This window comes from Telmatherina bonti, assembly GCF_933228915.1.
Source record: "Telmatherina bonti genome assembly, chromosome: 7".
Lineage (NCBI taxonomy): Eukaryota > Metazoa > Chordata > Actinopteri > Atheriniformes > Telmatherinidae > Telmatherina > Telmatherina bonti.
This window is the reverse complement of record NC_136625.1, coordinates 30,698,741-30,726,297: the sequence shown is the minus strand read 5'-3', so window position 1 is coordinate 30,726,297 and position 27,557 is coordinate 30,698,741. Positions and strand designations below refer to the sequence as shown.

General features: G+C 42.1%; 5 protein-coding genes across 7 annotated transcripts; 2 read left to right on the top strand and 3 right to left on the bottom strand.

The window, feature by feature from the left end:
* Positions 1-887: 887 nt before the first annotated feature.
* LOC306758525 (UDP-glucuronosyltransferase 1A1-like) lies at positions 888-12,250 on the top strand (the record flags this gene model as incomplete). Its single annotated transcript, XM_079243852.1, has 9 exons — positions 888-1,403; positions 9,633-9,696; positions 9,779-9,927; positions 10,039-10,166; positions 11,065-11,158; positions 11,263-11,388; positions 11,459-11,546; positions 11,643-11,862; positions 11,980-12,250. 9 exons carry the CDS (start codon positions 888-890, stop codon positions 12,248-12,250), a joined length of 1,656 nt encoding a protein of 551 aa, XP_079099978.1.
* A 116-nt stretch (positions 12,251-12,366) lies between these two features.
* On the bottom strand, positions 12,367-14,768 carry ndufb3 (NADH:ubiquinone oxidoreductase subunit B3). The gene is made up of 3 exons (XM_079243127.1): positions 14,707-14,768; positions 12,711-12,839; positions 12,367-12,615 (listed from the first exon to the last, which is right to left on the bottom strand). Exons 2-3 carry the CDS (start codon positions 12,836-12,838, stop codon positions 12,465-12,467), a joined length of 279 nt encoding a protein of 92 aa, XP_079099253.1. The 5' UTR covers position 12,839; positions 14,707-14,768; the 3' UTR covers positions 12,367-12,464.
* A 936-nt stretch (positions 14,769-15,704) lies between these two features.
* On the bottom strand, positions 15,705-19,912 carry pecr (peroxisomal trans-2-enoyl-CoA reductase). Its single transcript, XM_079243217.1, has 8 exons — positions 19,787-19,912; positions 19,233-19,366; positions 18,991-19,156; positions 18,830-18,911; positions 18,650-18,746; positions 18,431-18,541; positions 16,266-16,377; positions 15,705-16,182 (listed from the first exon to the last, which is right to left on the bottom strand). Exons 1-8 carry the CDS (start codon positions 19,896-19,898, stop codon positions 16,100-16,102), a joined length of 897 nt encoding a protein of 298 aa, XP_079099343.1. The 5' UTR covers positions 19,899-19,912; the 3' UTR covers positions 15,705-16,099.
* Positions 19,913-22,198: 2,286 nt separating this feature from the next.
* On the bottom strand, positions 22,199-25,338 carry rpl37a (ribosomal protein L37a). Its single transcript, XM_079243424.1, has 4 exons — positions 25,319-25,338; positions 24,252-24,380; positions 24,068-24,150; positions 22,199-22,365 (listed from the first exon to the last, which is right to left on the bottom strand). The coding sequence occupies exons 1-4, from the start codon at positions 25,319-25,321 to the stop codon at positions 22,302-22,304; spliced, it is 279 nt and encodes a 92-aa protein (XP_079099550.1). The 5' UTR covers positions 25,322-25,338; the 3' UTR covers positions 22,199-22,301.
* Positions 25,339-25,620: 282 nt separating this feature from the next.
* On the top strand, positions 25,621-27,322 carry cfap410 (cilia and flagella associated protein 410). Of its 3 annotated transcripts, none has more exons than XM_079244077.1 (7): positions 25,621-25,815; positions 25,949-25,967; positions 26,106-26,134; positions 26,239-26,468; positions 26,598-26,748; positions 26,829-26,925; positions 27,022-27,322. In XM_079244077.1, exons 1-7 carry the CDS (start codon positions 25,739-25,741, stop codon positions 27,172-27,174), a joined length of 756 nt encoding a protein of 251 aa, XP_079100203.1. In that variant the 5' UTR covers positions 25,621-25,738; the 3' UTR covers positions 27,175-27,322. The 3 variants fall into 3 exon arrangements, with proteins under 3 accessions (XP_079100203.1, XP_079100202.1, XP_079100204.1); XM_079244076.1 differs by having other exon boundaries at positions 26,088-26,134; XM_079244078.1 differs by lacking the exon at positions 25,949-25,967 and having other exon boundaries at positions 25,746-25,815; positions 26,088-26,134.
* The last annotated feature ends 235 nt before the right edge of the window (positions 27,323-27,557 follow it).

Below are 27,557 nucleotides of genomic sequence, written 5' to 3'. Positions count from 1 at the left end.
TTAAATAATTGAGATCTCAATTTCAGTCAAACTAATTCTGATTATCATTTTTGCCATAATCGAGCAACCTTAATTTTACGGCGTTTTAGCCATAAAAAATGACGCTTTTAACACCGTTTTGAGAAGAAAAACTGCGTATTTTATGGCGTTGTAATGCAAATGCGCTATTTAAGTGGCGAATTATGACTACTTTGGCTTGCCATACCGGAGACACCGAGGACGTCTCGTCGGACTGGATGGGAAAGTTGACCGGGGAAAGACGAGAGAGGATGCCGAAGCAAACACGGAAGGGGTGAAGTTCGCTTCACCTCTTTATTGGGCTAAGGAGCGTACACTCTTTCTTGCTTTGACCCATTCACGAGGATACAGGACCACTATTATGATAGCCCTGTCCTCACTTGATTTTAGTTAGTCTCCTTAGTGCTGTGGTGTTTAGAGACTCTCATTTTGGGTTTGCAGGATCTGACACCGGGCATTAGAAGCAGTGGTCGAAGCTGTTCCAGCGGGGTCAAAGACCGTCTGTCTGCGTTGTGGCGCATTTCTCATGGCAATTTCACCTACTGAACTTTTTCTTTACTTCTACAAGTATGTGGTGAATTTTCTTTCGTGTGTGGACAGCAGTAAATTTAATAGCTCAGTAACAGACCCTGCCCCTTTACTGACTGCCGAGGACTGAGATAAAAACCCACTTCCAGAGAGGACTTTGAACACACAAAGCTCTGCTAACTCGCAGAGGGATTTCAGTAATCCCAAGGGAAACAAATGTTTCTCTGGAGCATTTAAGTTACAGGAAAGAGATGCTCTCCAAATCCATTTTTTCCTAAAATTGTACAGTTGTCCCTGTTGGATTCTGAGAAGACACAAAAGCTAGAAAGACAGAAATTACAATGATTAAAGCAGTAATCGTGTTTTTGTTTTTACTCTGTGTGACTGTGGAGGTGAGTCCTGCTGCACATAAGACTGAGAAACAAAAGCCCAAACCACAGAGGACAAAAGAAACTGAAGAAGCTGACCCTGTTCCTGCCAGCAACAGCATTTCATCACCTTTTGTAGGTAACCTGCTGGTGGTGCCCATGGATGGAAGCCACTGGATTGGCATCAAAGCCATTGCTCAGGAAATGGGTCGGCGTGGACACCGGGTTACTGTGGTGATCCCAGAATTTAGCATGAGGATGGGCCCAGGAAAACACTACACCACCATCACCTATCCTGTCCCTTATGACCAGGCTTTCATCGACCATCTGATGTCTCTGAACAAGAACCTATTGAAGAAATCTACAGAACCTTTTTTGGAGAGGATAAAGTCTAAATTCTCTCAAATCCAAAGCATTTTTAATTTTTTTCACACCACTGCAGAGAGCTTCCTGTTCAACACCAGTCTCATCTCACATCTGGCACAGCAGGTGAGTGTAAATGTAAGGGGAAGACTTAAGCCAGACTGGTCTGGGACCATTCCTGGTGGCCTGGGCTTTAAATGGCACTGACTGGTCTGCTTGAGTAAATTAAAAAAAAAAAAAAAAAAAAAAAAAAAAGAGAGAATTTATCCAGTGGTTAAAAGTGAAGCCTGTACAGCCAAAAAATGCAGTTCCAAAACAGAGCAAATCCCCACAGAGGGTATCAGATCGTTTGATGTATCATTATGTTTCTGATCAGAATTATAAATTCTTGGGGAGTGCATTACATGCTGTATAAAATACTGTATAAAATTCTGAGATGGGGGGGATAGCGTTACCAGTTGAGAACTTTATGGTAGCAAAAGCCTGAGTATATAATTACCTCATATAACTTACTATTCAATCCTACAGAGTAGTTTATGGTGCGATTCTCTGTCCGTTTATGAATGCAAAATGACCTAAGAAATTGGTCTTAAATCTGTTTTTCCTTGCTTGATCAACTTTTGGCCATACAGCTTTTCTTCTTTCTGTCTTTTTTGATGAGATCATCTGCAAATCAAATGTTGAGATCTCTGTAGACAGGATGGTGTTTTGTTGTTTTCCACAGTTCATCTTAGTAGATTCTTTTTGTAAATTAACTCTGGAATAGATTGTTTATACTTAACATTCAATGTTTAAAAAAATCAACCTATTTAAGAAAATATATAAACAGAATATATTCATGAGGTGTGGGAGTGAGCGGGCTTGACATACATAGTTAGAATATGACTGTATGCGTTACTGTACTAACCAGTTATGTTGTGCATAGTGATATGACATTTGATTGCATTTAGAAGAATGCACACAGATGTGTTTGTACTTGCGGATTATGTGAAAGCAGATAGGCACAGATGGATTGTGAATTGTGGCAAATATACAAGAATATTGGTATTTGTGAATATGCATAGGTCACCTTATGTATTCTCATGCATATCTTGTATGCTCTATAAAGGGGACGAAGTTAACATGGATGGTTGGGACATCTGTAGCTGCTCATATACTTACATCGGGATTGAAGGGTATGTTTTAGAGGAGAGTGGGATAAGATGAGCCACTATGTCAGTTGACCCACCCATTGTATCTAAAAAAACCTTGCACATGTTCTGTCATGTGACCATAAATTCAGGAAGTACCCATTTATTCATCATGCTGTGATGCAGCCATCTCAACTGGCTCCTCTCAATGCAGAGGAGCAGTGTCCCTACTCTGAGCCCCTCCTGGATAACTGAGGTTCTCACCCTGTCTCTAAGGGAGAGCCTGGCCTGGAACTCATTTCAGCTGCCTGTATGCGTGATCCCGTTCTTTCGGTCACTACCCACAGCTCATGAACATAGGTATGGGTAGGAACATAGATTCACTGGCTTCACCACAACAGGCTGGCGCAGAGTCTGCATTACTGCGGACGCCGCACAGATCCACATGTCGAATTCACGCTCCACCCTTCCCTCACTCGTGAACAAGACCCTGATATTTGAACTCCTCCACTTAGGACAGGATGTCACTCCCAACCCAGGAAGGACAATCCACCCTATTCCGACTGAGCACCATGGTCTCGGATTTGGAAGTGCTGATTTTCATCCCAGCCGCTTCAAACTTGGCTGCAAATCACTCAAGCAAGAGGTGGAGATTATGACCAGATGAAGGCAGCAGAACCACATCATCCGCAAAAAGTAGAGACCCACTCCTGAGGCCACCAAATTCGGTTCATAAGTTATAAACAGGATCGGTGATAGGCAAGGGAAGTTGATTTCATGTAGTTGATTTCATTCATGTAAAAGACCATTCAGAATGCTTTACATGACACATTAAAAGCATTACAGATGGTGTAAAAAGCATAAAAGATAACACAAAAAGCAAAATCACAATAAAATCATAAATTATATTAAAATAATTAAAAGCAAGATCAATTAAAAAGTGCTGTGCTGATGTCATGCAAAGGCGCATGAGAAAAGAAACCTGGATTTAAAAGTGTCTACATTTGGTGAGAACTTAATCTCCACTGGTAAAATGTTCCACTTGTTTGCAGCTTAACAGCTAAATGCAGCTCCTCCATGTCTTTGAGAAAGGAAACCGAAAAGGGTATAGAACTACGACCAGGGTGAAAACCGCACTGCTCTTCCTCAATTTGAGATTTGACTATCTAATAGACCCTCCTCTCCAAGAGCTCTAAATAGGCCTTACCAGGGAGGCTGAAGATTATGAATCCCCTGTAGTTGGAGCTCACCCTCTGGTCCCCCTTCTTAAAAAAAGGGGGACCACTACCCCAGTCTGCCAGTTCAGAGGCACTGTCCCCAATGTCCACGCGATACTGCAGAGGCATGTCAGCCAGGACAGCCGCACACCATCCAGAGCCCAAGTCATACATTGAGGTGAGTCCAACTATATCTAGCCTAAACTGCTCAACCTTGTGCACAAGCTCAGGCTCCTTCCCCACCAGAGAGGTGACATTCCACATCCCTGGAGCCAGTTTCTGCAGCCGAGGATTGGACCACCAGGGTCCCCGCCTCTTGTTGCCGCCCAACTCACATTACACCACAGGAGGTGGGGCCCATATAATCCTTTCAGGCTGAGCCCGACTGGGCCCAATAGGCCACCAGATGCTCCTCATGCCCCACCCCATGGCCTTGCTTCAGAGGGGGGCCCGGCATTCGTGCAAGGGAACATTTATTGCCAATTGTCGTCATCATCATACGGGTCTTTGAGCCACAATTAAGTCTGGTCCCTCCCTTAGACATCTCTTTGCCATGGGTGATCCTACCAGGGCCATAAAGCCTCAGACAACATGCCTACTAGGATCTTCAGGACACATAAACCTCTCCACCATGATAATGTGGTGGCTCTGGGAGGGGCTGATGACTGTTGTGCCATAGCAAATTTATTCAGGTATAAAATTATATATCATATATATTTTTTCTCTGCTAGAGCATAAAATCATGTGACTCTCTTCCCTTAAGATTAGCTTGAATTTCTAAGGGTGGAAAGTCCATCAGATCAGTTGCAAATGAGAGAAATATTGACAGATGAACCTTCGAGAGAAACATGAAAAAGAGGGAGGCAAAGTAAATGAAAACAGTTGATTACAGAACCAAAGAAGGTATTCTCAAAGGAGGTGGAGAATGAGCTGGGAAGAATCCTGGGATCACTTGCGGTAAAAAACCCACCTTTGCATTCAAGGAAAAGGATGAGGCCTCTTCCCATGGAGTGATGTGCTGAAGAGGCTACCTCAACCTTAAAGTGGAACTATTATGTTCATTTCAGGCTAATTTATTTTTATTTCTGAGACCAGAAGGGCTGGGATTGATCGAGTTATTTTCACAAATTGCTTTATTTACTTCAGACCAACCCTCTCCGCAGGCTGTCAGATCAGCCTGTGGGCAAAACGGGTGGATTGAGACTCTTCCGCATTAAGCCCCGCCTCTCGCCACTGCGCTACATCAGGAGCGCGCACCGCACCTGCTTTCGCAGTCATTGTAACATCTCATAAACAGATGGATTAGGCTAATATGAACTCAATAAAAAATACAAAATACAATGTCAACACATAGCATACAGCCCTACATGTTGGAACCTGAATCAGACCCTGAAAACGAAGTGGAAAACAGCAACCCACAGCAACGAATGCAGCAGGATGTCTCTCTTTGGTAAACTCACCAGCTATCGTTGGAAATAACTTTATCCGACGTTTTCCACCCGCCTCATGTATTTGTACATGCCCTAGTTAACCAGTAGGAGGTAACCAATCACCAAACCTTATCCCCTGGGACGTCACAAGGATTTTACTTGGAAATCCTTATGACGTAAAAACTCTCTAAAACGACACATTTTTCGTCGCCATGGAAACCGAAGGAGAGCATGCTGGAACTCAAACTCAAACATGGGTTTAGGTGAAAAACGGTGCCGTTCACATGTCTGATGAGGATTCAACACTGTAACACTGTAGAAAGCTCAGAAAACTTGAAATACCATAATAGCACCCCTTTAAGTTGGAATATTGAATAGTGGCTGTACCTAAATGGCTAAATGGTTTAAAAGATAATTGCTGGTTTGTTCTGACAAATTTAAACCCTTCAAGATGTTTGCTGGTGCAATATGCTCAGGTTCACATTATAAAACCAATTTGGTCAGTTGACTCCCAGATGGATCACTTTACCTACTGACTTGGTTCAACTTCCCCCAACTTGGGGCAAGTTGACCCAGAAGAGCACTTTTTATTTTTGACACCATTATCAGAGAGAATCTTAGAAGTTTTCCACTTCTTTCAACTCCTTTTTGAAGATTAGGATTGCTCTTTGGTTGGTTTCTTTTTTTTTTTTAAATTTTCCAGTGTCACTTTGTGTGAGCTTTTAACTTTGTTTGCTTTGTTGGTTTGTATGTATGTTTGAGTTATAATTTAAACTCCTTTTAAAAATAAAGGAATCCTGTCATAAAGGAATTATCCTCATTCTGTATACATATAAATTAAATAATAGTGAAAATACAGTAATGTTGAAATATTTTTATGATGGGTCATTGGTGAAAAACTATTGTCATGAATATCAGACAAAAGGAAAAAGCAGCCATTGTTGCCAGATCTGCTACATGTGTGTGAGTGACAGAGACAGAGAGAGAGACAGAGAGAGAGAGAAAGGAAGGCTGCAAGGCTTACCAAGAAGAACTTGTTTGGATGACATATGTTGTTCATGTTGATGTAGCATCTAATGTTGCAACTTTTCAAAATAAAATCCATCCATCCATCCATCCATCTTCTGCCGCTTATCCGGGGTCGGGTCGCGGGGGCAGCAGCCTAAGCAGGGAAGCCCAGACTTCCCTCTCCCCAGCCACATTTGCCAACTCTGCCGGGGGGGATCCCGAGGCGTTCCCAGGCCAGCCGAGAGATGTAATCCCTCCAGCGTGTCCTGGGTCTTCCCCGGGGTCTCCTCCCAGAGGGACGTGCCTGGAACACCTCACCAGGGAGGCATCCAGGAGGCATCCTGACCAGATGCCCGAGCCACCTCAATTGGTTCCTCTCGATGCGAAGGAGCAGCGGCTCTACTCTGAGCCCCTCCCGGATGACCGAGCTCCTCACCCTATCTCTAAGGGAGAGCCCGGCCACCCTGCGGAGGAAACTCATTTCAGCCGCCTGTATACGAGATCTCGTTCATTCAGTCACGACCCACAGCTCATGACCATAGGTGAGGGTAGGAACGTAGATCGACTGGTAAATCGAGAGCTTCGCCTTCTGGCTCAGCTCCTTCTTCACCACGACAGACCGGCGCAGAGTCCGCATTACTGCAGACGCCGCACCGATCCGTCTGTCAATCTCGCGCTCCATCCTTCCTCACTCGTGAACAAGACCCCGAGATATTTAAACTCCTCCACTTGAGGCAGGACCTGACCCCCGACCTGGAGAGGGCAATCCACCCTATTCCGGCTGAGGACCATGGTCTCAGATTTTGAGGTGCTGATTCTCATCCCAGCCGCTTCACACTCGGCCGCGAATCGCTCAAGCGAGAGCTGGAGATCACGACCAGATGAAGCCAACAGGACCACGTCATCCGCAAAAAGCAGGGACCCAATCCTGAGGCCACCAAGTCGGATCCCCTCAACACCTCGGCTGCGCCTAGAAATTCTGTCCATATAAGTTATGAACAGAATCGGTGATAAAGGGCAGCCTTGGCGGAGTCCAACCCTCACCGGAAACGGATCCGACTTACTACCGGCAATGCGGACCAAGCTCTGACACCTGTCGTACAGGGACCGGACAGCTCGTACAAGGGGGTCCGGTACCCCATACTCCCGGAGTACCCCCCACAGGAGCCCCCGGGGGACATGGTCGAATGCCTTCTCCAGGTCCACAAAGCACATGTAGACTGGTTGGGCAAACTCCCATGCCCCCCCCAGGACCCCAGAGAGGGTATAGAGCTGGTCCACTGTTCCGCGACCAGGATGAAAACCACATTGCTCCTCCTCAATCCGGGATTCGACTATCCGGCGGACCCTCCTCTGCAGGACCCCTGAATAGACCTTACCAGGGAGGCTGAGGAGTGTGATTCCCCTGTAATTGGAACACACCCTCCGGTCCCCCTTCTTAAAAAGGGGGACCACCACCCCAGTCTGCCAATCCAGCGGTACTGCCCCCGATGTCCACGCGATGCTGCAGAGGCGTGTCAGCCAGGACAGCCCCACAGCATCCAGAGCCTTAAGGAACTCCGGGCAGATCTCATCCACCCCCGGGGCCTTGCCGCCAAGGAGCTTTTTGACCACCTCAGCGACTTCAGCCCCAGAGATAGGAGAGTCCACCCCTGAGTCCACCAGCTCTGCTCCCTCATGGGAAGACGTGTTGGTAGGATTGAGGAGGTCTTCGAAGTATTCCCTCCACCGACCCACAACGTCCCGAGTTGAGGTCAGCAGCTCCCCACCTCCACTGTACACAGTATTGATGGAGCACTGCTTCCCCCTCCTGAGCCGCCGGATGGTGGACCAGAATCTCCTCGAAGCCGTCCGGAAGTCTTTCTCCATGGCCTCGCCGAACTCCTCCCATGCCCGAATTTTTGCCTCGGCAACAGCCGAAGCCGCATGCCGCTTAGCCCGCCGGTACCCATAAGCTGCCTCCAGAGTCCCACAGGCCAAGAAGGCTCCATAGGACTCCTTCTTCAGCTTGACGGCATCCCTCACTGCTGGTGTCCACCGAGTCCTGGGATTACCGCCACGACAGGCACCAACTACCTTACAGCCACAGCTCCGGCCGGCCGCCTCAGCAATAGAGGCACGGAACACAGCCCATTCGGACTCAATGTCCCCCGCCTCACTCGGGACATGTTCGAAGCTCTGCTGAAGGTGGGAGTTGAAGCTCGCTCTAACAGGGGACTCAGCCAGACGTTCCCAGCAGACCCTCACAACACATTTGGGCCTGCCAGCTCTGACCGGCTTCCTCCCCCACCATCTGAGCCAACTCACCACCAGGTGGTGATCAGTTGACAGCTCCGCCCCCCTCTTCACCCGAGTGTCCAAGGCATGTGGCCGCAGGTCCGACGATACGACTACAAAGTCGATCATTGAACTGCGGCCCAGGGAATCCTGATGCCAGGTGTACATATGGACACTCTTATGCTGGAACATGGTGTTCGTTATAGACAATCCATGACGAGCACAGAAGTCCAATAACAAAACACCATTTGGGTTCAGAGGGGGGGGACCATGCCTCCCAATCACTCCCCTCCAGGTCTCACTGTCATTGCCCACGTGAGCATTGAAGTCCCCCAGCAGAACAATGGAGTCCCCAGAAGGAGCACCCTCCAGCACTCCCTCCAAGGACTCCAGAAAGGGTGGGTACTCTGAACTGCTGTTAGGTGCATAAGCACAGACAACAGTCAGGACCCGTCCCCCCACCCGGAGGCGGAGGGAAACTACCCTTTCATCCACCGGGGTAAACCCCAACGTGCAGGCACCAAGCTGGGGGCTGATGAGAATGCCCACACCTGCTCGGCGCCTCTCACCATGAGTAACTCCAGAGTGGAAGAAGGTCCAGCCCCTCTCGAGGGTACTGGTTCCAGAGCCCAAGCCATGCGTCGAGGTGAGTCCAACTATATCTAGTCGGAACCGCTCAACCTCGCGCACAAGCTCAGGCTCCTTCCCCACCAGAGAGGTGACGTTCCACGTCCCTAGAGCCAGCTTCTGCAGCCGGGGATCGGACCGCCAGGGTCCCCGCCCCTTGCTGCCGCCCAGCTCACATTGCACCGGACCCCTACGGCTCCTCCCGCAGATGGTGAGCCCACGGTAGGTGGGGCCCATGTAACCCTTTCGGGCTGAGCCCGACCGGGCCCCATGGGCGAAGGCCCGGCCACCAGACGCTCGCTATCGTACCCCGCCTCCAGGCCTGGCTCCAGAGGGGGGTCCCGGTAACCCGCGTCCGGGCAAGGGAACATTCATGCCCAGGTTAGTCGTCATCATAGGGGTCTATGAGCCGTGCTTGGTCTGGTCCCTCCCCTAGACACCTGTTTGCCATGGGTGACCCTACCAGGGGCATAAAGCCCCCGACAACATAGCTGCTAGGATCTTCGGGACGCACAAACCCCTCCACCACGATAAGGTGGAGGGGTTTGTTTAAATTCATCTCACCAGAATGTTTTCCACACTGCTCCACTTCTTACAAAACCTCAGGCTCAAACAGGATGGAAATTAACCTTTTTCTTTTCAACATCTCTTTCTTTTACTTGATAGAAGTTTGATGCCATTTTGACAGACCCTGTGGTCCCTACAGGTTCATTAATAGCTTGGAAATTAGGTGAGTTGCCCCAAAGTTAGGTTCTTCTGGCATTTCAGTGCACCTGTATATGTTCTGACCAATCAATGCTTAAAACTTTCAGGCATCCCCACTGTTAATTTGCTGAGGGGGATTCCATGTGGTCTGGATATGAAGGCAGCAGGATGCCCCTCCCCAAACTCATATGTGCCTCGGTTTTTCACTGGATATACAGACAGAATGAATTTCAAGGAGAGAGTTATCAACACTTTGGTGAGTGCTTAAATCCAGACATGCACAAAAAGGATGGCTAATTTTGTTCAGTTATTATTTCAGACCAGGCACCTACCTTCCTGAGTATATTTTCATTTTTGTGGCACACAGGTACATTTAGTGGAGCCACTTGTCTGTCGAGTGCTGTACTGGCAATATGACAATATGGCCTATCAGTTCCTGGAAGAAGAGGTGGGAATAGCAGAAGTACTGTCAGAATCTGATATCTGGCTGGAGAGGTAACACATGCGTGTGTGGATATTCGTGTGTCCGTTTGTGTGTTGTGTGTGTGTGTGTGTGTGTGTGTGTGGTTGAAGGGGAGGGGGTGTCTTGGTGCCTGGGGAGCGCGGCCGGTGCACTGGGTTGCGGCCTGGCTGGCACTTGGTGGCAGTCTGGGTGTCCTGGCTCTCCATTGGTGTGTACTGGACCCTCCTCCTGCAGGGGTGGGGGATTGCCTTTGGGCACTTGGGGCCCTGGGGCCTGCGCTCTGTCTGCCCTGGATGGCCGGTGCCCGACGGGGCCAGGCTTTGCCGGTCCAGGCCCACTGGGGCCTGTTCCCCCTGACCGTGAGGGGCTCTGGCTGGGACCTTCCCTCTGCCACCTCCTGGGTGGGTGCATGGCTGGCTCCTTAGTGGGGTGGTTGGGATCTGTGCTTGGGGATGGCTGCTGTGTCTCAATATTCTCCTGGCTTTCCTCTCGCCTTTGTGTGGGCGGGGTCACATTAGCATGATCACTCTTTTCGGAACACATTCCACTCTATATATTCTGCATGTGACACAGTCGCTGAGTTGCCTGCAGATTTATTTACTAACAACAGAAAGTTTTCTTTCTGTCCCTTTTGTATCCTCTCCGATCTGGTCCAGCAATACAAACTTTGTAACACAAACAATTATATAAAATAAATAGAAAAATAAAACAAGTATCAAGAATATCAAGGGGAGCATTATATCTATAATGCTTCCCTTGGCAAAGTAAATTTGCCCATCAGTACACAGCATTCAGAAAATCATTCTGCTTGCTTAAATGCTGGACAATAAAAAAAAAAAAAAAAGGTAACACATACAAAGAATATTATTTATTTGTTTGGAAGATTTTTTTCTTATGAGTCTTCCTGTCATGTGATGCTGTTTTCATAAGGATTGACTTCACACTGGAGTTCCCCCATCCACTCATGCCTAATATAATCCTTGTTGGAGGAATAAACTGCAACATGAGAAATCCTCTTCCTCAAGTAAGACATGAATTTAAATTTTTCTATTAATCTATTAAATATTCCAGATGAATGAATGGGGACTAATAAATGCAAAGTGTGACCATGTGTGCTTTTTTTTATAGGGTTTGGAGTCGTGGGTTTCAGGACAGCACGGTTTTGTAGTCTTCACTCTGGGCACTGTGGTGTCAGATATGCCAGAAGATCTCACCTCCATTTTTATAGAAGCTTTCAGACAGATTCCACAGAAGGTACAAAACATGTATGAACGTCTGTGATAATAAATCTCAAGTCATAAATTAAAACATCAGTTCCTGACAGGTGATATGGAGGTACACTGGGAAGGTTCCTGACAACATCCCAGATAACGTGAAGATGATGAAATGGGTACCTCAAAATGACCTACTAGGTGTGTAAAGTGCTGCAAATCTTTAAAAAACATGCGAGTCAGAACTGGTGATGTCTCACATGTCACATCTGTTTGTTTCTACATGTTGTGTGTTAGCCCATCCTGGTGCACAAGCTTTCATCACTCATGCTGGCTCACATGGTCTGTTTGAGGGATTGTGTCATGGTATTCCCATGTTGATGTTGCCAATTAGTTGGGACCAACCTGATAATGCAGAGAAAATAGCAAGCAGAGGAGCAGGAATCGTGCTGGACATAACATCCGTCACCACAAAAATAATAATTCAAGGACTGAATCAAATCATTAATGACACCAGGTGAGGAGTCGGAAAGACTATCAGAATATGGATTCTGTTCATCTAATATGTTCTTTGCACCATTCTCGATCAATTCAAATGTGTCTGAGCTCTTCCTATCCATCTGTGTACATGCAGGTACAAGGAGAACGTGCAGAAGCTGTCATCTCTTCATAAAGACCGGCCTGTTGATCCACTTGATCTTTCAGTGTACTGGACAGAGTTTGTGATGCGACACAAAGGGGCAAAGCACCTGAAAGCTGCTGTCCATGGCCTTAACTGGTTCCAGTACTTCTGTCTGGATGTAATAGCACTACTGGCTGCTGTTGTGTTGGTTTTTGTAATAATGCTGATAAAATGCATGAAAGTATGTTTCCAGAAAGTTGGCAGGAAGAGAAAGCAGGACTAAGACGATGACTACTTATGTTTGTATGGGAAGCATTTTCAAACTCACTATTAACAGTAAAACAATAATGCTGAGTGTGTAAAGTTTTACAGTAAAAATTGACGATAAGAACAAGTAAATTCATGTGGTGATCAAAACGGCATTTAATTAACAGAAAATAGAGATAATCATTAGACTACAACAGGTACAGTGTAGGTTTGAGGGAAAATAATGACATTTAGTGGCCACCCTTTTTCGGAGGAAACATGGTGTACTCTATCGCCAGAGCAACAGTAAAAGCAGCAAACCCCCACTTAAATCCTTTCAGCAGAACTTCTGAAAAAGTCACAGCACGAGCAAAGCCACCTGAATATCTCCAAGCTTCATTGCTGTAAACAGAAAGTTAGAGATAGAGGAAAGTGTCATTCATCATCTCGGATACAAATCAATGTTAGATATATCACATTTCTGTACAAATGCTGACCGTGCCCATGGGTCTTTGAGGCCCCTGGCTGCTAGCCGCTGCTGTGTGAACTCCAATGGTGTTCCTTCCGTCTTCCACTGTCGCCAGTCTGGCATGGACAGCTTGCTGTGGCCGTGGTCTCCTCCCATACTGAATATATAGATGTAGAAGCAGGTCAGCACTGTTTTTCAATATTAATCAAACTTCAGAGTGTTTGGGTATTGGTTAATCTGGTAATCCTGCTTTTGTAAGAGCTGAACGTTGTCACAGAAAAGCCACAACTTTGTCAAGTATGTATTTCTATATCTAGAAAGCAAAACCAATTTCTCCAATGTCCTAAAAAATAGCAATACAGGGTGTTCATAAAGCCGTTTTACAATTTAACAATGAATGAAAAGACGATTCTTTGGAAATTATTACAAAAGGATGAGCAAGTATAGAAGTCCCATTTTATACACCTCAGTAATAGCGTTTTTTTCTGATTTTCTTGGTCGTCCACTCCTCCCTTTATCCAACACTGTCCCTCTCCAGAAATTTCTTATGTCATGCACAGATTGAATGACACGATGGTAACTGTATCCATAATTATTCCTGTAGTTTTGTTGACTGTATGTATCGAATTTTGTTTCAATGAACCACAATACACACTGTGCATTTTCTTGAGAAGAAACCTTTTCTGGGTTCTATTAAAAAGAATCGCTTTTTTTTTTTTGTGAAAACCATTGAGCACATGGAAGAAATTTAATAAATGTGATTGTCTTTGTAATATCTTTTTTGAGACATTTGATATACAGGGTGTGCATAAGTGATGAAAAGAATGAAAACTTGAAAATGTAAGCTCTGCCTTATATTTTGACTTGTTTGTAACTTGAAAACTGGCGTTTTGTTTCTACCCCCCTCCTATCATATATCAAGGATATGTTGATCTTTTGGTTGCAACGTGAATTTGACTTTGAACAACTGAAATTTATCACTGGGATGTGAATGTAATTTTCATGTAAAAGATGTGTATCAAAACACTGATAACTTTTTTTTTTTTAAATATGGCTTACTAAATAAAAGAGAAGAAAATTCCTCCAGTGATTGATATAAATATTTTTTTAAATAACTGTAAATAATGTGTTAGTCAGCAGCCATGGTTATTATCCACTTATCTCCTAAAATCCACATTGGTCTGCAAAAATATCTCAAATGTGTCTCAGAAGAAACTATTCTTTTCTGGTCTGTGTTAGTAACTGGAAGAAAAAAAATCAGGCTCTATATCTAAGATGAATCAAAAGTTTGGACACACTTTCTCATTTGACTTAATAGGGAATTGTGTCCAAATTTCTTGTAGTTCTATTATGTATCACCATATACATAGTTGTTATATATATATATATATATATATATATATATATATATATATATATATATATATATATATATATATAACTTCAGTGAAATTTGTTTATAGATTTTATTTGTTTATAAATGGAAAACTGTGTACAAAACATTGCGGCTTCTTTCCTGTCATTTACACGTTGGTTAAATAAACACCTTAAAATATAATAACAAATGGTTAAAAAAAAAAAAAAGGAAAAAAAGCCGCTTACAACCAAATTTAAAACAGCTGGACGCTGAATTACAATTAGTTGTTTCGTAAACAAAATATTAATCTGCTGTTTAGAAAGCTCTTTACCCTGTGTTGTTCCAAGATGGTGATATAACAAACCTGTGATTGGCATATAACATCGACTATATCCGCTCACATGGTTATTTATTACGATGAAATACGTTGTTTTTTGTTTTTTTTTAATTTAGAAAAATAACATAAAAGTGACATCTCTAAATCAGAGCAGTATTTTTTTTCTGTTAGCATTGGTTTTAGCTAGCGACTTGTTAGTGGATTATAGCTATTAAAATAGCCCTCATTTTATTCACTGCTTCCCTGGTGAAAATTAATCAAACTTTATGACAGCGTTTGAACACAACAAAACAGAGAAACTTTAGGATTAAATGTGACACATCACTGTACCTGAACGTTTGTTGTGACCTCTGCAGCTGAAGCGATAATTACGACAGGTTTTGGTATTTTACGGTATCACTACGGCAGAGCTTCTAGGACATAATGTCAAATGTGCTTTTTAGCTGGACATTTACACATTTCACATTAGCTCACACAAAAACACGAATTACACATTTATTCACTGATATAAATGTTAGTAAGTTATTTTGGGTCGAGTACAGACAGCAGCACTTTGTTGTTATATAAAGCCCAATTTAACTAATGTAAAATCTATTTTTTTTTTTTTTGCCCAATTTTGGTTTAAAATAACTGTCAAAATGAAAAAAGATTTTTCAGTCATTCGTTTACTAGACTATTTATAATTTTTTATTAAAAAATACTTTAATTTATTGACTTGTGCTTGAAACCCCTAATTTTCAAAATCTAACTGTTGAATTTCCATTTAATTGTCATTAAAATAGTCATGACATTCAACAGTATGCCTTACAAAGGTGTATTTTTAATAACATTTTACATTAATTTTAGAAAAAATTAACAACGTTCTCTTATGATAATATATCAGACAGTCGTACAATGTACAGAGAACGACATGATCATTATTCTGAAGTAAATACAATGAAAATCAGTCTTTTTTAAAATAAAATTGTAGGTTTGCATCAAAGTCTCCCCCTTGCAGAAGGGTTGCTAGATAGGCCAAGAAAAAAATAGGCATTTTGTCAAGTATTATACAGTCTGTTTAAAATGAATTTCCAAATATGATTGTTTTCTTTATTGTCAATTTTTGGCCTTTTGTATTTTGACCTCCATTTAGATAGCATCTGTTCATTGTTAAAATAAACAACACAGGCACTGCAAATTTTGAGTATATCTCTGTTACGAATTTTAAAAACCATTAATAAAGAACACCATATATACAATATACAATGTGGTGGGATCCTGTTTTAATATGTTACTCATTTATTAAGCTTCTTTTATGTAGTACAAGTTTTATATTCTGCATAGTTTAGAGTAGTTCAGTAAGCTTGCTTTAGTAGATTCATGCATAAAACCAAGTGTTCTGTTCAAGGCCTGCTTCAGCTTTAACTGTTGTTATCTCCAAGCTAGCAGTTGTTTTGACTAGTGCTGCCAGGCAGAGGTTGTTTAAAGAACGCTGTAACACTCTGAGCAGGGGCAGAGCTCTCGAGACCTCTCGCTCCCAACATCTGTACATGCTCAATAAATCTGAACAGAAAACAGTTGATTAATAGATTTATTTCTCATCGAATAAATTCCACGACAACCTTTTAACCAGTGAATTGTAGTGTTTTGACTCTGTGACAACACTTATGATCTCTTTACAGCTGTCTGTTCATGACACTAACTGGCTGAGGGTTTTGCATGGCTTGCATGCAATAGAAGTAGACTAAAGTTTGCTTTGTGGGTTGACCAGTTCATTTAGAGCATCCAGATTCTCCCCCTTTGGAGCCTCAGGCCACGCTTTGTGATCTGCACACAAACACACGATTACAAAAGTTATTCAGTCTTAGCATCTTATATTGCAAAGACTGATGTGCAACCAGAGTACGTACCAGGTATCTCCCATACAGAGTGGTACAAACTTTGTCCTGCATCAACCTTCAGTGTGGCTCCAGAGATATAGGAGGCCGCAGGAGAGAGCAGGAAACACACTGTTGAGGAAATCTGAACAAAAGAAATGTAATCAAAGATGATTGTTGACTTCAGGAGGAACAAGAATAAACAAAGCACTGTTTCCATCCTGGGAGAGGAGGTGGAGGTGGTGGAGGAATACAAGTATCTTGGAGTTCAGCTGGACAACAAACTGGACTAGAAATGCAACACTGACTACATCTACAAGAAAGGTCAGAGCAGACTGTACTTCTTTAGGAAGCTGAGATCTTTTAACGTCTGCACCAAGATGTCGCATATCTTCTATAAGTCTGTTGTGGAGAGTGCAGTCAGCTTTGCAGCCATCTGCTGGGGTAGTAGCATCAGAACCAGAGACTTGAAGAGAATCAACAAACTGACCAAGAAAGCTGGTTCTGTGCTTGGAGTAACTCTGGAGCCGCTGGAGCTGATTGTACAAAGAAGAATGCTGCACAAGCTGATGAGGATGATGGAGGATTCTTCACACCCTCTCCACAACACAGTGATGAAACAACAAAGTGTGTTCAGTGAGAGGCTTCTTCAGGTCCGATGTAAGTCTGACAGATAAAGAAGATCATTCCTGCCATCAGCCTCCAGAACAAGACCTCCTCAAATTAATTATTATTATATACTACAATATTGAATTTCCCTTTGGGGATTAATAAAGTATTTTTCATTTAATTTAATTTTGCTTTCATTTCATTTTCACTATTTGTAATATTTTCTTCATGCAATAATACAATAATACACTAATATAACATTGTCTCATAGTTAAGAGGCTCATGGAAAATGTAAACAGAAGTTCAGGTACTGTGTAGAGCCTGTCCATGGCTTTTACAAATCAAAATTTTGATGGATATACAATTATGTTAATTCTGAACACTTTCTTGCCTTTTAGGACATTAATCCAGTGTTTCAAGCTCCGGTTGTCATTGGCCACAATCTTGCAAGTTTTCTGTGTCCCTGCTCCAACATACCTGATTCAAATTATTGAATATTTGTACACAACTTCATTGGCTGGTGGATGTATTGGAGTCAGTTGTGTGTTGGAGCAGGTTAACGCTAAAAACCTGTTGGACTGTCCTCGAGGACAGACTTTGGACACACCACTGCATGAAGTAAAGATTGCAACACTGCAGAGGCCTTCCCTGCTTGCAGGACAAACAACATTATATTTGACCTTTAAAAATATTGTTCTGCTTTTGTCAAAAGGCTGAATCATTTTCATTCATTCATTTACTCATTCATTATCCTAACCGCTTAGTCCGACGAAGGGTTTGCGGGGGAGCTGGAGCCTATCTCAGCAGTCTTCGGGTGAAAGGCAGGGTATGCCCTGGACAGCTCGCCAGTCCATCGCAGGGCCACACAGAGATAAACAACCACTCACATTCACTCCTATGGGCAATTTAGAGTAACCAATTAACCTAACATGTATGCCTTTGGATGGTGGGAATAAGCCAGAGTACCTGGAGAGAACCCACGCATACACGGGGAGAACATGCAAACTCCACACAGAAAGGCCACTGACCAAACCCCTCCCCAGCCAAGGATCGAACCAGCGACCTTCTTGCTGTGAGGCCACAGTGCAGTTGTGCTTAGCAACATAACCCCAGCATATGTTGTTGTGTTGTGAAGTTGTAAGAGTGCTAGCACAGCAAGTGCTACTGTCCAAGCATCGCCCCAGGAGCCCCAGCGACCTTCTTGCTGTGAGGCCACTGTGCAGCTTGAATAATTTTTAAATTAACAATTTCTATTGATCTTTAATGCCATTGTTACAATTTACATATCAGTATCTCAGTTTGGGAGCTTGGCTCTGGCAAACAAATAGGGTCATGTAGAAAGATGTCTGTATTACAGGAGCATGCATCTAATCCTTTATTATTACCAGTATCACTGCTGATATTGCTGTTAAGGGTTGTTAGTCAGTAATGTGAATCCTGATACTCACTGCTGCTGTCTAGAAAGACATTGCAAACTAACTATGTCATAATGCTAAGTGGGCACTTGATTAGAAACAATGGTGAAGCTATAAACTTCACCTTTAATCATTTACATGTGTGATTGTGGGTGTAATTAAACAGATACGCACCTCTTCGGGCACTCCCAGTCTCTTTGCAGGACTAAACGGAATGGACATCTTGAAGAGAAAAGGACCAAAGTCCTTATAGTTCTCCATTGCAGTTTTGGAGAAAATTGTGCCCTTTAACCAAATAAAAAAAAATAAATGCATGTTTAAATAAAAAAAAAACAAAAACAACAAAACAACAACAAATAAAACATCCAAAAACTGATAGCGTATTGCACATACAGGAGCAACAGCATTGACTCTGACTCCTGAGGGTGCCCACTCGATGGCCAGACTCTTGGTTAAGTTATCCACTGCTGCCCTCGCTGCTCCTGTGTGGCTGTTAGTGAGAGCAGACATCATGATGGACTAAAAAGTCTGATACTTTGTAGAACTGTTAATTTGGAGGGAAGAGGCTCTTACGCCATGCCTGGGAAACCTTTCCACATGTCAGCAATGATGTTAACGATCGCACCTCCATGCTCCTTCATCCATGCAGTGTAGACTGAGTGGAGAGAGCGACATCAGTCAAACTGTGACCCTCTGCAGACGCACTGAAACAGTGTTTTAAAGGTTTAGCTTACCCTCCTTGCAGCAATAGAAGGTTCCAGTCAAATTTGTGTCTATCACAGCCTTCCAGCCTTTGGAGGATATTTGCTCTGCTGGACTGCTGAACTGACCTCCTCCATTGTTCACCAGGAAGTCAATCCGACCGTACTGCTTTAGCACTGATAACACAAGATCCTTCACCTGTTGCACAAGGAACTGTGTGATGTGATCAGGTGATGATGCACTGACATCAACATACATTTGAGCATGAGCATACCTCATCCTCGCTGCGGATGTTGCAAGGAAGAGGGGTAACACTTGCAGGACTGGAGGGAGGGATTTTTTTTCTCATCTCCTCAGCTGCAGCTTCCAACCTTTCAGCCTTCCTGCTGGAGATGACCACATTGCAGCCTGTGGGTTTATCAAACATAAAAAAAACTGTGTTGGTTCCAGAAACGATAAACTCAAATACAACTTTATGAGGAACAACTACTAATCAGTGAGACACTGATTATGTTATGTGATCAATGGGCTTAAATCTGCTGCCACCTGGTTTATATGAATGTCAATGAACATGTAATTATTGGAGGATCCACTTAATCTTACATAGAATCAGCATTTGTTTACATCTCATACTCAGCTTTGTTAGCTGTTTACTAACATCTTGCCCCCGAATAGTTCAATGTCACACATTTACATGTTGGTGAGCTGTGGACTTGTTTCTGTGTCGAAGTTCACTTTCACTCGATTGTTGACAGTAAAGTGTTGCTGCATTTAAAGTGTGCTGCGGAGAAGTAAAATGATTTAACTTCAAAGAATAACCTCACTCACCAAGCTCCAGCAGCTCTGCAGAGATAGCTTTCCCAATCCCGGTCCCTCCGCCTGTCACTATCGCAACTTTATGGTGAAACAAACCTGGTCTGAACACACTAGAAACCGCCATATTTGTGTGTGGACTGTGCAGCGACCACTGCGCCCTCTGCTGGCAGGATGTGTTACTGTCACCTTCATGAATTCCGCTCACAGACTGTATGTATGTATATATATATATATATATATATATATATATATATATATATATATATATATATATATATATATACATATATATATATATATTTATACTGTCTATGATTCTGCTCCGCAACAGATAAAACATGAAAATAAACTAAATCTTGTACCACCAGTATTAAAAATGTTGCTATTCTCAGAAACAGACTTATTCAATCGATACTGAAATTAATTGTTTTATATTTCAAACACCAAATTGACATGAGATAAACAGCTACAGTGTTTTTTAGTTACTGATGAATGTATTCTTACTACTTTACCAGGCATCCGTTCAACTGGTGTTCCCACAAACAGGTAATCACATAACAGCAATCACTACATTTATCGTCAAGATGACTTGTTGATGTTCAAACTGATAAGAATAATCAGGAAGAAAGGAGATTTAAGTGACATAGACATGATTATTATTGGTGCCAGATGGTCTGATTGGGAGTATTTCAGAAACTGATGATCTACTGGGATTTTCTCACACAACAATTTTTAAGGTTGACAGAGAATAGTCTAAATAAAGAGAAACTATCCAGTGAGCAGCAGTTGTTAGGGACCATGTCCATCCTTTCACGACCACAGTGTAGCATCTTCTGGTGGATACTTCAAGCAGGATGATGCACCATTTCACAAAACTCACATCCTTTCCAACATGTTTCTTGAACTTGACGACACTGTACTCGACTGCCCCCGCAGTCCAGATCTCAGTTCGATAGAAGCCCTCCTTTGGGGTGTGATGAAACAAGAGATTCTCATCACAGATGTGCAGTGGACATATCTGCAGCCCCTGTGATGGCACCATATGTCAACATGGAACTATGACTCTGGGGAATGTTTCCAGCACCTTGATGGATCTATGCCAGCCAGAATAAAGCCAGTTTCCCATATAATAGAAGTCAACCTTGGTATTTGACCTAGTAAATACCAAGGTAAAGTATCCACTAGTAAAGTGGATGCTGAATACACAACACAAAGAAACTGGTGCTCAAGCTTTTAGTTCTTGAGTAAAATTGCACCTTTGGTGTATTTGCCTTTCATTTTCCATGTAATTTGCAGATCTGAAAAGATTTGCATTACAGTAATACATGGAAAATGAGTACATTAACCTCTTGCTTTAGTCACCTCATTACTTTAAATACACTCAAAATTTGGTCTAATGATTAGAGGACACACACATGGCCAGTAGTACCTGTCAATTTACAGCTTCTTAGCAGGCTTTATACTGAGGGGGTGTTTCACTGGTCTTATTCAGACGCACGAGTTGGAGAAGTTCCCTTCAGAATGAAGGGGCCTCAGCCCACAGGCAACTTGAGGAAGACCATGGACAGCTGATGAAGATGGGTTTTCCACCATCATTGAAAGAGCCCGTTAAATTAAGCAAAGTCTTAGAGAAAGGTGACCCATCCCAGCGGATATCCATTATTTTAATATCTGTGCAATTAAAGCCGTTTCTGGCTGTCACCTTCCTAGCCCTACTCCGAGCCACTTTTCCTTCCGGCAATAATCTGTACTGTTAATATATCGTCTCTGAAAATCTGTTCCTTTTCAGTTTGGCACCCAAGACAGACTTCAATTTAAAGCAGTTTTTCAACCTTTTTCCGAGCCAAGGCATTTTTTTTCCACTGAAAAAAAATCACAAAGCACACCACAAACCAAATTGCTTCTTTTTAAAAAAAAAACAAAAAACTCCATATTAATATAAAGTTCATCTCGTCAAAGCCTCTAGAATAGAAACCCAATAAACACAAGAAGGAATTTCACCGGGGTCAGTTTGGATGAACACAGAGCTGCTTTTTAGATCAATGAGGTGAAATTGGTCATGTCTAATTGCAAACCTGATAATCATACTAGTGTGCAACGGAACAGTGGTTGAAAAACACTGCTTAAAAGTGCCATAATACACTCCTATAGGAAATATTACTTGTGGAAAAAGCTAAATGGATCTCATGAACGTTTCCAGACCAAGTTATTCCAAATATTGTAACTTATCAGTGAGAGGTGACTTGTCAAGCGAGCAAAGTTAAAAGGGTTCAGGCATTTGTGTACAGACCAGGAAAAAACCCCTTAAAGAAAACAAAGCCTTGGAAAACATGAGCAGGAGTAAAACTCTCTTCAGAGAAGTTATCTGAAGTTCCACAGGTCAAAGATTTTCACATTTAAAATAAAGTCACAAAGACACTGAGAAACTCTGCACCAGACTGCTTTATTTTTGGAGGTTGACAACATCTCCTGGTCGGTTTAATAACAGAAAAAGTCCCAAATCCACCAGTTATTGCTGCGCACTGGTTTACTGGTCCTTCAACTCCTTCAGTCTCCTGATTGCGGACTTGACTGTGACAGCAGACGTTGTGCTGCAAAAACAAACAATTTCAGGTTAAACTCTGTATGACACTCTCTTTATTCCTCACTGGTTCTTGAAGAAAAAGTCTTTTTTATTTACCTCGATAATAAACTCAAATCTCTGGTATTGCAGTTAAAATTTGTTAGCTTGTCTAACTTTATTTTCCCATTTTAGGGCAAATACTTCTGGAGAAATTAAGGCTTCAGTTACATCCTCCACGAGAAGCGAGACGTTTTTCTTGTTCTCGAGGCCCCGAGAAGAAAATGACGTCATTTTGTTCTAGCAGACATGTTTGAAGAGAGCTGGACACATCAGGCTGAGAAGTATCGTTTGATTGGTTGGACATTTGAAGTACACGTGGTTAAAATGGTAAAGCATGAAGCGAAAAAGTTGCAGCTTTCATGTTTTTGCTGTTGCAGGTAAAACAGATTGTTTTGATTAAAAAAAAGCTGATCGAGGTGGTGAGAAAGTACAAACATTTTTACAACATGATGAATTAAAACACACGGACCCGGCCGCCTGCACAACCCGCCCTGCCGCGGACAAAGTTTCTCGTTAAATATGAAATAACTGGTTTAATTGCACATAAAGCAAACATCGCCACCTGCAGTGATCCCTTCCCACTGCAGATGAACCTTCTTGTGGAGGATGAATGGACCAGACAAAAAGATTTTTTTCCCCTTGTTCTTGCAGCCTCAAAAGCAAGAACAAAGTTCTCGCTTCTCATGGAGTATGTAACAAGGTTTGAACATCCACCGTCTTAATCTTGTCTCAATTTATTTTAATTTCAAAAGTTAAAAACATGCAGCTTTTGCATTATGCATGATTTAGCCCAATTTTCTAAAACTAATTAGCTTGTTTTTCCCCACACAGACAATCCAAAATGTTCATCAAGACTGAAAAGCATGTTGGAACATGTATTGATTGATGCTTTCCCTACTACTACTGCACGTCAGATAAGTGTTACAAGGAGCAGAGAGGAAAATTCTTTAAATTTAAGCAACAACACTTACTCAGAAGAAAGCATAAATTGAGACTCATATCAATAAATATTGATTTACTGGCATTTTGCAATTATCTATTTATTGATTCACAGCCTGCCATCCAACATATACATATTTGCTGACTAAATTTACAAAAACTTCTTGGCATCAAGACAAACCATATTCTTACAACAACTCTACTTTTCAACCATAGAGTAGAAGTGCTATGTGGTTGGTATGAGCACAATTGCTTCGATGTTCTACATCAGGATAGTCTTAATTACATAAATAAGTGTGTGCCATATGCCAGTGATTGGAAAAGAGGACTTTCCAGGTTGTTGATGTAACATTTCTTGGTAAGGAAAATTGAAAACATAGTCTGATCACCTAACTTATCAATTCTACACAAATCACAGTTCTCTCAAGCAACTGGCCACCCACCAGTTCACACTGAATTTGAATACTGTGGATTACCAGCATTGATGCAAACATAAAGCAACATGCAGCTCCATAACTGGAACTGTGTGAATTACTACTTAATTTATATACTTTTATTTGATTATAATCTAATATTTATGTCATAGTCATGACTATGAAGCAGGTTGAACTGCACCATATATATGTATAATATGACTGCAAGTTGAAGAGCCAAATCCACTGAGACTTGACATTTTGGAAGATGAAACTAGAGAAAAAGAGCAGAATAGAGAGGGCAGAAGCACAACATACTTGTACGTCCAGGCACCTCCAGCCACTGTCTTCCTGCAGGAACCACAGTGCCAGATACCAACAGCTCTCCTCTTCATCTTAGTCTGTAAACACAAATGATTTGCATAAATCACTCATTTAATATTGTGTTCCCTTTAACTGAGAAATGTGTATCCAATCCATAGGTTATGAGTTCAATTCTCACCTTGCCACAGAATGAGCAGGTGTACTTTGAATGCTGGGAGATTTCAATTTTCTTCACCATCTTCCTCAGCGATGCACCATAACGAGTGCCATATTTACCAACAATCCCCACCTTCTTGGTGCGCTTGGCCTGTGGACAGCATTGAAACACAGTTATTGAAAATAGCAAACAATATTGCAGATTCAATAGTTATTCAGTTATTGCACGAGACAAATAAGTGGGATGAGGTGTGCTCTGCCACTGTGAACAACTATTTTTGTTTACAATACAGACATGATAATAATCTAGGGTATATAATATTTAAGTATGTTTAGTTATTTTATTAGAGCTTTTTTGTGAATTAATGTTTTCTCCTCTTTTTTATTGAGCTATTGTATTCTATGTTTTGTTTGTATGTTCATGTGTAATTGTAGGTGTGCATGGTGTATAAAATTGTTTATATAAATTGTAATGTAATATAGAGACCAGCCCAGGAAGAATAGCTACTGATATTTCAGTGGCTAATGGGGATCTTAATAAATGAAATTATTGTTTGGTATGCCGAGTTCTTTAACCGCATACACTACTGTTCTTATAGTGGTCTGTTGTGTATCATCAGCAATATTTCTATTAAAATGACTTTAAATACACCTCGTAGGTGTGCTGAGAACATGGATAACTGGATTTCTGTCTATATCCGAGAAGCCGGCTGCTGAACACGATAGATAATTTGCGACACGATTCATGCTGCCAAGCAAATTAACACTCCTATCTTGGTTTCCGATTAAACAGTACCCGACTAAGTACAGAAATCTGAATATGTGTCCACCGACGCTAGAAAAAAAAACGAAGCGACTAGCCCGCCCGCATCTTGGGCTCGTTGGTAAAGCAGTGATGGCAGCCATTTTTGTATGAAACAAACATGAAAACATAACCTTTACTCTTAATACAATAGCAAAACTAAGATAAATACTACTCAGGTCAGACAAATGAGGTCCTGACAAAGCCTCTGAATATACGATTGTTTCATTTGTGGCACCACAATCGTCAGATTGAGACGGATTATCGGAGGGACAGCGGAGACTCACCATCGTTTCAGTGGAGACGTAGGTCCAAAGAGAGATTGCACAACGCGCAGGCGCGACTTAGTGGCTCACTTTGCATTTTGGGACTTTGAGTTCATGCTGGACGTAGTAATTACATTTAAGTTATAATATCTTAAAAATAAAGAAAAACAAACAAAATGATAACTGTATAGATGTATATTTTGTTAACATATGTATTTGACAAAAACAAGTAACAGTACATTTTATATAAAGTTATCTAGTCATTATTTCCGTAACTAAGGACGCTTCAGTAGTTACACGCATGCGTATTTATAATGTTAACGACAGCAGCAGCTGAGCTGGTGATGTCTACTTAGCTCGTAATGATGTCGCTTTCTTGCTTATTAATATGTGTATGATTAAATATATTACTTATTTGCAGTAAAAGATTGGTGATATACCATGAAGCTTACGCGGAAATTGGTTCTTGCTAAGGCCAAGGCCTCTGACTTGGAAAGCGTGAGGAAGCTGAACTGCTGGTAAGTGCTTTAATAAACTTTTAGCACACTAGGAATGATGTCGGCTTTTGGTCAACGTGATTAAATCTACTGTAGACTGTTTCTTTTATGTCTTGCATTTGTATTAACTCTGCACGGTGTGCCATTTTTGCAGGGGGTGCAATCTGACTGAAGTGAGTAGTCAAACGGTGGTAATGATGTTGGAGTTGCATTGGTTTTCTTGTCCTTTGCTCTTAAATATGTTCTCCATCTTTTAATAAAACATGAACTGTAAAAATGACTGTGTTTTTCAGATTTCTATCTTTTCTCAGATGCCCAACATTGAGGTGCTTACACTGAGGTTTGTACATGTTTTGCTGTCAGTCATGCAGACATATGATGATATTCACACCTGCAAGGTCATTCAGACGAACCTGATTTCTGACTGATACTTTCTATCTGCAGTGCAAACAGCATCTCATCTCTGTCTCCTCTGGCCGGCTGTTTGTCTCTGAGTGAGCTCTACCTGAGAAGAAACATGATTCCCACGCTCTCTGAACTGTGTTACCTGCGTTCACTGACTCGTCTCCGAGTGCTCTGGTTGGCTGAGAACCCATGTTGTGGAACAGACCCAAGCCAGTACCGGCTCACCGTTCTGCGATGCTTGCCTCGCCTTCAGAAACTTGACAATCAAGGTGGGTGCATGATGTCTTTAACACGCCTCTTGTTAAATGAAGCAATATATCAGCTGCTGAAGAACCTCCATTCTTTAGCTTATTTAAGCCAGTTTACAAATGCATATGTGCTACTTTGTTTGTGTGCAGTGGTGACTGAGGATGAAGTTGCGCTTGCTCTTGTGAATGGTGAAGAGGTAAGCACACCTCCAGGTAGTTCCCAGAACCAGCTTTCCAATAATGGACTTCCTGATGCAGAGACAGAGAATGACCCACTTAACTACAACATGGAGGAGACCAAGTAGGTTTTCCAAGACATGTATTAAATGGAAATATTTAGTCAAAAAATGCAAAGCACACTAAATGTATCTATTTTTTAAGCAAAATCAGAGAAGAGTTAGGAATGAAGCCCCTCTCCAGAGACAAGTTCTCCTCTCTTTCTTCTGCATCGACCAGAGAGAAACTGAAAATGAAAAAGGTAACCTCTCATTAGCCACACTGTGAAACTTGAAAGTGTTAAATTCCTTTCAAACCTGTAGATATTTATCAATAAATAACCCAACTCCATTTTCAGACTCATATTCTTGATGCAGTTCTGCTGCTGTTGGGGGATTTGGATGAAGATGAGCTTCGCATTGTACACACAGCTACACAGAACAGGCTGCAGACGTACACACTGGACGCAGGAGATGCTCAACGATTGACAGCAGAGACAGAAAACTGCTGAAATCCCAAATATAACGTGTTTCGCAGCATGTATTCAGGTTTCATCATCTTACTCTGCTTTCTATGTTTAACAAAGACATCAGAATCCCAAAATGCACTCATCCAAGTTAACACTTCCCTTTGTTTGACCAAGTTTTCCCACACGGCCAAAGAACTTCTTTCATTTTTTTCTTTTTTCTTTTTTTTTTTAATACCTGCATGCCTACCTGCCTTGTCGGAGCAATAGAATGCACATTTTGCTATTTATGTAAATATATTTCTGTAATTAAAAGACAACCAGCAATAAACAGACTTCAGGTGTTGCTTTTAATAACTAATAGATGTATTCTGTAAACATGAGCACATAAAAACATTGTGAACGCCATATTTCTACAAAATTGCGCC